The sequence below is a fragment of the Symsagittifera roscoffensis genome, chromosome 7 (genome assembly GCF_963678635.1).
Source record: "Symsagittifera roscoffensis chromosome 7, txSymRosc1.1, whole genome shotgun sequence".
Classification (NCBI taxonomy): Eukaryota; Metazoa; Xenacoelomorpha; order Acoela; family Convolutidae; genus Symsagittifera; species Symsagittifera roscoffensis.
The window spans coordinates 39,603,458-39,612,623 of record NC_087068.1 but is presented as its reverse complement, the minus strand read 5'-3'; the positions used below and the strand labels follow the sequence as shown (position 1 = coordinate 39,612,623).

General features: G+C 34.1%; 1 protein-coding gene across 7 annotated transcripts in view; it reads right to left on the bottom strand.

The window, feature by feature from the left end:
* Positions 1 to 1,687: 1,687 nt before the first annotated feature.
* Positions 1,688 to 9,166, bottom strand: part of LOC134851831 (putative neural-cadherin 2) — a 100,403-nt gene continuing 92,924 nt past the window's right edge. For 5 of the 7 annotated variants that reach the window (XM_063868085.1, XM_063868086.1, XM_063868084.1 and 2 more), the window contains 5 exons: positions 6,974 to 7,089; positions 6,185 to 6,462; positions 3,689 to 3,903; positions 2,872 to 3,054; positions 1,688 to 2,162 (listed from right to left, as the gene is read on the bottom strand). In XM_063868085.1, coding sequence (XP_063724155.1) covers positions 1,950 to 2,162; positions 2,872 to 3,054; positions 3,689 to 3,903; positions 6,185 to 6,462; positions 6,974 to 7,089 — 1,005 coding nt within the window. In that variant the 3' untranslated portion in view covers positions 1,688 to 1,949. The remainder of the gene's footprint in view (positions 2,163 to 2,871; positions 3,055 to 3,688; positions 3,904 to 6,184; positions 6,463 to 6,973; positions 7,090 to 9,166) is intronic. The other 2 variants (XM_063868090.1, XM_063868091.1) reach the window with 2 other exon arrangements.

Below are 9,166 nucleotides of genomic sequence, written 5' to 3'. Positions count from 1 at the left end.
ACAATTTATGACGATCATTTTTTTGACAAAATTAAATTGAGAGAACAAGATCAATAGGTGAAGTTTTCATTCCGCTGGAAATCTATAAACCAGATTCCACTTTGAAAAGAAACTGTTCACATTTTTACGCTCCATTTTGATGTTCGTATTTGGAGAGTGCTAGTTATGTAATTTTCAGCAGATGGATTTTAATTGAACTCAAAAATATACCTAATGCATTCACAAATAAATTTATATTTTTGAATGCACATATATAGTTATAGGAGTCTTCAAAACGTTCATTACTCCTAATAACATCTGTTCACTTTAGTTAGTTTCTCAACCATGCCAGATCTTTAAACTTTAAATAATTGTTAATAATATTTTTCAAAATTAAATTCCAAATGAGAGGGTGGAAAAAAGCCAATTTTCCACTGCTAAAGTTTGTAATAAAAACATAAGTTCCACCAAATGAACACAATTATTTGCGAGTCATGTTGGAAAAAAAATAGATGCACACTAATACACTGCGCTGACTGGATCATTAGTGTATTTGCGAAAAAACCTCATTGCGACCTAAATAAAAATCTTGGTACTTTTTTAAAAGTGTGGTCGCGCCATTTTGATGAGACTCACTCAAAAAGCTTGTTTAGAAAAGTGGTCCCGTGAATCCTCGCATAATTTACTTTAAAAAGTTTTTCATTTGAGTTCTTGAAAACAGTTTTGGTTAGATTTACAGGGTTTTTAAAATAGCATACAAATAAATTAGCATAAAATTTTGCTAGTTTTATTTGCGCATTTTTGTGTGCTTTTTGTAATTAACTTTGAAATTCTGGATGAACAGTTCAAACTGTTGTTCTGGAAGAACAGTTTATAAGAACATTTCGGTATGATCATTTAGTGGCTGATGCATGACTATTAATTCATTTTTACTCAATTTTTTTATAAAGAAAACTAACTAAAACGGATCAATTCTTCTGTTGTTCTTATTTACCAACAGTTTTCATATACTTATTTACATAGATAGCCGGAAAATTTTGATTACTATTGGAATCGTGAAACATCATTGGCTAAAATGTAATTTAGCTTCTTTCCAAAAATTTCTATTTTTATGTAATTTTACCGTTATGCTCAAGTTACGGTCCCCTAGGACTACTACTAAAGTTTTCTGCGAAAAGGAATTAAACAATACATCACTTCGCTTGGAAAAGCAAAAGTTATTTAAAAGTTCAAAGGTAGAAAAGATCATGTCCCATTTAAATTACCTTATTTAGTTTTTATGGTAAAAATTGAACTTCGTCAAAAAAGAACAGCTCGATGACAACTTGGTAAAACATTTTCTGTGAGCAATTTGAAAAAATTCCTAAAAAAACTCAGAAGCCTTAAGTTTTTTGTCTGAGTTTAATATAAGACCAAAGGGAGTTTTTTGAGACCATACTTCTAAACGAGGTTGTAACGAGACCATACATCTAAATGAGTACCTGAGTCTTCACCACGTTCAACGACTCTCACCGAAGTGAATTTGTGGCAAAAGAACTCTTATAGGTTAAGTTCAATTAAATTTTATTTTAAAAATAAACACTGAAAAACAGTTAACAAAGGGTTTTGCTTCTTAAAATATGCTTTCCGAGTTTGAGAATCAAGAAATGTTCTTGCCAGATTCGATTTCCTGACAGCGCTGTCTCTCATTTAAAACAACTGGGTCAAACATATTGAATTTGGATAGAAAAGTTTTTCTATTTACATAAAACCTAAATATTCACAAATGAACTCCAAGAAATTACAAAATTATATGCACGGAACATCAATCTCTAGAAGGGGAAAACTTCAAGTCTCAAAACCATTAGTGTTAATGACAGTTTCATGTTAGACATTAAAGCAAATTTTTGATATGCTATGTTTTTGTGTAACTTAGGACGTGTGGTAAATGAAGGGTTGGGTGGGGAGAGGTGCTATGTTAAGGGAAAGGTTTAGTCTCTGTCGCTCGCTCCGTCGGTCATCATGTGTGCAGCAGGACCAAGCTGTGGATGATTGTGGTATCGGGAAAATTGGTTCCAATCAGGGGGACCATGGTGAGGGGAGGTGTTGACTGTGCTGAGGGTTCCCGTTTCGGATCCCTCCCCCTCGTAATGGTAGACCATCAGACCATCAGCCCCTCGTCTTCGGAGGGCATCGTCTGCGTGCTAAACAGATGACAACATATAACAAGCGATTCAGTTTCAGTTCTAGTTTTTACTTAAAATTATCATTAACTAACACACGTCCCGTCCATGCAACTAACGCGATACTATAAAATCCAACTATTTCTCTGTGCTTCCGTATAACTTGTTCGCTTTTAGTCGATTGGTGATACCAAAAAGTTTTCACGTTTCTCGGACTGCAGTTAGTTTAACCATTCAAGCCTCGAATTTGAAGATTTAGTTTGCATGAAGTTCTGAGTTTTAGTCTATTTTGTAAAGCTCTGTAAAGCTTGACTTGCTGCAGCTTGTTCTAGTGTTAAAAAAATAATTGCAGAAGATAATTTACTTTCTATAAAGTATATCTTCCACAGTTTTTCATCAAATAATTCTGTTGCTGGTTGTAATTTCCGCCATCAAAATGCTTAAACACTAATCGTCGACAAACAAGTAATTGTTAAAAAGTTAGTAACAAACTTCATGTCCAACTTGTTTTTTTTGGACCACCAAGAATTTTTGGACCACCAAAAACTGTTTTTTTTTGCTATTTATCCTTTTCTCGATCGCAAAAGCAATTACCCGTCATTGCCGATCTCGAACAATTATATGAGAAATTTGGCCTAAACAGTTTGATTTTTTTTTTCAAAAAGTTCATGCGTTGGATGGTAAATTTGTTTTGGACAAAAATTCAAACAGACAGATTAAGTTTTCTCACCTCTAACCTCGGACCCAGAATGTGTTCGATTGGCTGGTGGTGTGGCTTAATATGACCATTCTCGTATGGAGGGAGACGCGGCGACAACGAGGGCGTCTTATCCGATTCATCTGGCACAAATCCCAAATTGTGATGGGGATTCCCACTCATTACAGGGTTTTGAGTGAATTGCGTCATTGGAAACTAAATCAATAATTTAGACATGAACTAAATTGCGATCTGCTCAAAGTTTGGAGAACTTCCAGTTCTTTTCTTAAATTCGATTTAACTGTACCGTATCTGTGTGCTTAAACAATGATAAATTTTTTGCTTAACTAACACTTTCTGAGGTGCAGGAAACAAATCTGTAAACCGTCAGAAGCTATAAATCGCGAAAGAAGAAACCCTAAAGCGAATCCGTTACAAAAACTTTATTATGCATCTAACTTCAAATGCTGAAATATGAACAGTTTTTTTATGAAATATCTCAACCTCAATAAAAGCCATTTAGAAAATTTTTCCGCTAACATATATTGCAGTCTCATCTGAAATATTTTTTTGCAATAATTTTAACTTTTAAATCAGTAGTTTTTAAAGATGGCGATAAAAGATGATTCCAATTTTCGTGACTCAAAATAATGCAGACCTAAACAGCCCTAAAATGGTGCCAGAGCATAAAAACCGAGAACTTCTTTGATTTGAGGCAAACTTACAGCCCAGAAGTATTCCTTAGATTTTGTTGCAATTGTAACTTTCGATTAGGCTGACATGGGGCAAACGAATTGCAAAGAGTTAACCAAAATGTATATCTAAACTGGTGTATTTAGTTTTCATTTACATGCTCGTGAACAACAGGTACTGGGCCTTCTGAGGTGTAAATGACGTCTGATTGTGGCTTTCGAAGAGGCGCCACGTTATAGAACTCCTGATCTCTCTCTCCTCCTCCCTCATATTGGCCAAATCCCAACTTCTGGTCGTCGTAGTATCCGACATTTTTCTTAGTTTTCTTTTTGGACTGTCTCATTATGCAGCAAATGAAGAAAAATAGAATGGCTGAAACGTAACATCAGCAATTACTCAAGAATACTGAAGTGATATTTTAAAAAAAACAGAAGCGCATATCGAAACAAATTTCTTATTTAGTTCATCGGTTTAAAAACAATTGCGGTCAGATTTTGAAAAAATACCAAAAAACTATTTTGACAAGAGCAGCACGCTGCTATGCAAGTATCACAGAACGTTTCTACTATAGTTTTTTCTTACTATTTAAGTATTTTTTCAAATTTGGCTGTTCTTTGTACGAGATGTAAGGCGAGAAGATCTATACGGTAGAGCAATAGGCATTGGTCTTAATTGACTATAGTTGTCTATCAAAAATGACTAATAAAACAAAAATATAGCCAAAAACAGTTGGAAAAATATCAGTGAACTCAAGTAAAACCAAAAAAAAATTCAAGTTTCTAAGTATCGAAAAAAAAAACGTTGAATCTTTCTGCTCAAGTTCACGATCGACACGTTTTTGATAAAAAAAATTAGCCCAATTAGATGAAACTGTATCATTAAGTAATTGTTTAATTACCCTGTGAAATCTAAAAACTGAAATCCAATTTTGAACCTGACGTTTTTTGCGCAGTTTCCGCTTTTTTAATGTGCGAGCGTTAACTGCCTTCCATTTAGCAAACAAATCTGTATTGGACTTCAAAAGTCATTAAAGCTCAAATTTTAGCGCAATCAAATTTTAAGATATTTTCCTTATAAAAAACATAGCCAACAGACAGGTGGAAAAGAGTCAATGAACGCAGAAAAAATACTGATTTGGTTTTTGAAAAAACCTCAACTTTCAAACTTCATTTAAAAATAGATACCCTTCAAGCTCTTTGAGTTTTTAGAACAATTAAAAACTATCTATGATCGGCAATTTTTTGTTAAAATTAACCCAGTTTGAGAAACTCGATCAAAAAGTAAAACTTTTTGAGTAAAGAATCAATGAACGCAAGAAAACAGAAAAAAAACACAATTGTTTTTAGAAAAAATCTCCATTTTCGAATTTCAAAGAACAATTTAGATAGCCTTAAAGTACTGTAAATTTTGAGACCACTTAATAATAGACAATTTTTTGTTGATACTAACTCAATTTGAGAAAACTGGATCAAAAAGTAAAAATTTTATTTCGCCGCGAAATCTGAAAATTACATTCCACTTTCGAAACTAGAAGTCAATTACGTTTTTTGAGAGTTTGTTTTCGTTTTTGCACCATTTTCTCTTATTAAGCGCTAATTGCATTGTTCGCCTCCTTTTTAGCATTTGAATTCGAATTGATCTAAAACACGCGAAATCAATTTCAAGCTGAAATGAAATGAAATGAAAAGAAATACCCTCGTCCGAAATAGTTAAGAATAAAGTTTTTGACTTTTCACTGGAAAAAGAAAAAACTGCAAGAGCTGAGTAAGTGTCTGAATACTGAGCCCTGTTCTTGGCACTTAATAACCGATTTAAATAACTCGCTCGAAATTAGATTAAACTAACTCGCTCGTACATAGCGTAAAAATTAAACAAGACTGCTTGTATGAGGGCAAAGGCCTGAATGTTCCGACTGCCCTTTATTTTCTATAGTATAAGTAAAAAAAACTGAAATTTCAAAAAAAAAATGATGTTTTTTTTTAAATCATCCTTCCACACGCTAAGTTAAGTATAAAGGGATCTATTTTGCCTATAAAAAGTATTAAATAGACCAAAGAGCCTGCCTCAATCCAATTTGGAAAAAACTTCTCTTACGGAAGAAATCTCCGCTGATGCGTTAATAGCACGAAATATATCGCGCGTTAATTGTTTCAAAATGGCCAAATTGGTAATCTTTAAACTTTACGAAAATGATCACAGGTGAATCATATCTTTTTTTCATTTGAGCTCAGGACAACAATACCTTACGAATGATATTTTAGAAATTCGTCAAAAATTGCTAGTTAAAAATTCGAAATTTGTCTGGAGCGAAAAAAAATCAACGCGAACACAAATATTCCGTCACTTTCTTCGACAAAAACTCAAACCCGCTTTCCTCGACAATGAATAATTTCTTGAAAATTTTTTAACGTCGTTCCAATTGCGACTAAATATATGATATATTGCTCGAGCCAACCTTATGATTATTTGTGGCACCTAGTTTTTGCATGGAAAAAGAAATAAGGGCAAAACACCCGAAGACAAAAAGCCTGTCCACTATCAGTGGTCGTAAACGTTTTGAACAACGTAAAGTTTTGAAGAAATTCATATGTTTTTGGAACAAGAGCCCACAATCTAGAAACTAAGAATCTAGAATAAGAATCAGTTAGCTTACGAATCAACAGAAGCAGAGCGAGAATAATGATGAGGGAAGCAGCTAGTGACAACTTTGCGGAGGACACTATTTGTTCTGACCGCGCACAAGTGTTGCCGCTGAAACCATCTGCACATGTGCACATGAACAAGATTCCTTCTGTGTTTTCAACATCGAGGGGATTGTAGTTCACACAAAGTCCGTTGTTCAGACATACGCCAGTTGGAGTAACTTCACCGCATTCGTTTATGTCGAGACAGATATCGTTGTTGAGGTCAAAGAAAGTTCCCAGCGGACATCTGAAATGACAGAAATTATCAGAAGAAAAAGAAAAGGACGCATATAAAAGACTGCCAAGCTCGGTAAATTAGGTTTCACCATGGAAGCCAAAATCAATGTCCTGGAATCCACAAAAATTAGATAGGCATTAAAAGGGAAGTTTTCTTGGTATGGTAAAAAAAAATAGCCAAGATTATTGAATCGAGTCAGTTGGCTGTGAATCAAAATTACAATCGTAATTCTCCGACCAGTTTTTTAATTCTTTTCAAATTTTGATTTGAACTCTTTAATTTGTAAATGAATTAATTAAATTCCGAGTTCAAACAAATGGTAAGCAAATGACGACAAAGTCTGAAATCGAGCCGAAACTTTATTAAACCATTCAATCAAAAATTTAAACGTGATATTTTTGCGACCTACGCAATCTTAGAGTTTTTGAGACAACTTTGAGTTATGGCGGAAAACTGGAAAACTTTAGTGCTTTTCTGAATGAATTTTTGTCAGAAGCGAAAAACTTGTTCTTCAACTCACGTGCAGAAGAATTCGTCGAACCAGTTGAGACATCTGACTCTGGGTACAGAACATGCCTGCTCATTAACACACGCATCCTTCTCACATCCCTCCTCGACACTCTGCACTGTCAGCACCTGAACAAAAGCAATACTCAATCATTTTCTGGGTGAACACAGAAAAAAACATTTTCACATGAATAAAGGCGCAAAGCCCTTTGAAGGCTAAAAAAACTTAGCATTTGCGTATATGTTTTGATAGAAGTCTTCGTTGATTCGTTGTTCAGAAGTTTAAATTTAAAAACGAACAATTAACTTTCAGAAAAAAGTAAAGATAGCCACGTGCGTCAAAACTTTCGCATAAATTTTCCATGAAAGGGGCTGAATGAGCCCAATTTTTAGTACGATTGGTCCCCGAGTTATCGGGGAAAAATTGCCAAAATGGCGCCAAACTAGGAGCCCAATATTTAGAAAATTGGGCTCATCCATTCAGCTCTTTTGTACAAAAACAATTTCTTCGAGGGAAAACTACATCTGATTTACCAACTTTGCTATTACTGTTTGTTTTAATCTTAAATAAAATTAGGACACTGAATGAGCCCAATTTGCTAAAAATTAGGCTTATTCATCTCCTTTTTGAAAAATAGGTCATCCAGTCCCATACTGAAAAACTGGAGGCCGAAAATTGGGGCCAATTTGATGAAGTTTGGGCTCATTTAGGTCGTTTTTCTGAAAACTGGTCTCATTCAGCACCCTCTCCAGTGAAAAAAAAGAGACCAAAAATTCGACCCGGCAACAGACAGTTGAAAATTTCCTTGAGCTCAAGGGCACCAAAAAAAATGTCCTTTTTAAAAATAATCACCTTGAAGCTCTATGATTTTCAGTGATCTATTATCATTAGAACTAAAACTAACCCAAATTAAAGGAAATTGTTTAAGAGATAATTTTTTTATTCCGCTGGGAAATCTGCAAATTAATACCCACTTTGGAATCAATGTTTTCGTGCCTTTTGCATTTTTGTCATTGGCTAGCGCAAATTGCCTTCATTTAAGCAAACGAGTTTGATTAGAAATTAGAAAAAATCAAATTTCAAATTGCAAAAATCAAATTTGAGCGCGATGAAAAATTAGGATTTTTTCCTGAAAAAAAAAATTAAAAAACAACCTAAGAAAGTATTGACACTTCGTTTATTGACAGCTAATATTAGCTTAGTTATTGGAATTGTTTTTACATTAATTGAAATATTATCAATTTTTGTCTCGAAGATTGCATTCTACTGAAATCTCTGCAGGGGGCGGATCAAAGATGTTTGCAAGGGAGTGGGCAAAAAGTTTTAGAGAAATAACATCCTAAACAGTCGACTTTTTTAAGGACGAGCAAAATAATTTTCTATGGTTTTCTGGAACGCCAAAACATAACTTAGACAGAAATATTTGATGCGGAAGCAATTTTTTTTCAGTTCCCAGCCAAATTACTTTTTTGAACACATTTATGAGTGTTCAAACTAAAGTAGAGAGATTAGATAACTTTTGCTAACCCTGTATTTAGGTTGAATTGAAATAACTTATTGCTGCCTCTAAAACACTCGATTCACGTTGGCTAAAATTGCAACTTAAGACCAAGAACATAGCCAATTGGCAGTTGGAAAAGAGTAATGAACGCAATGAAACTGAAACAAAAACTGACTTGTATTCTTAAATCTTCAACTTTTGAATTTCAAAAAAAATAGATGGCCTTGTAGAACAATTTATGATGAACACTTTTATATTTAAATTAATCCAATTTGAGAAAACTGGATCAATAGGCAAAATTTTTATTTCACTGGGATATCTGATAATTAATTTCCATTTTCGAAGTTAGAAGTCTATCACGTTTTTCGTGACCTTTACATTTTTGCTGTTCAATCGTGATTTTGCGTTCTTTTTAACAAAAGAAATGCACTGAACTTAAAAAAAATCACAAGTCAGACCGCGAAAAATCAAAATTGAGCGTGAACAAATTTTAAGACTTTTCCTGAAAAAAAAAACAAACAAACAAAAATCAGCAAAACCTATATAAGAATCCTCACTACGTTCATTACTCATCCACCACCAAAGCCACTTGGGGTGGGGTAGTGAAGGCCGCTTTAGGCTTGTTTTTTTTAGGCTTGCAGCGCAAAAACGTCACATTTGAGTCCCAAAGAGGATGGAAAACAATTGCGCTGGACTAATTTTGA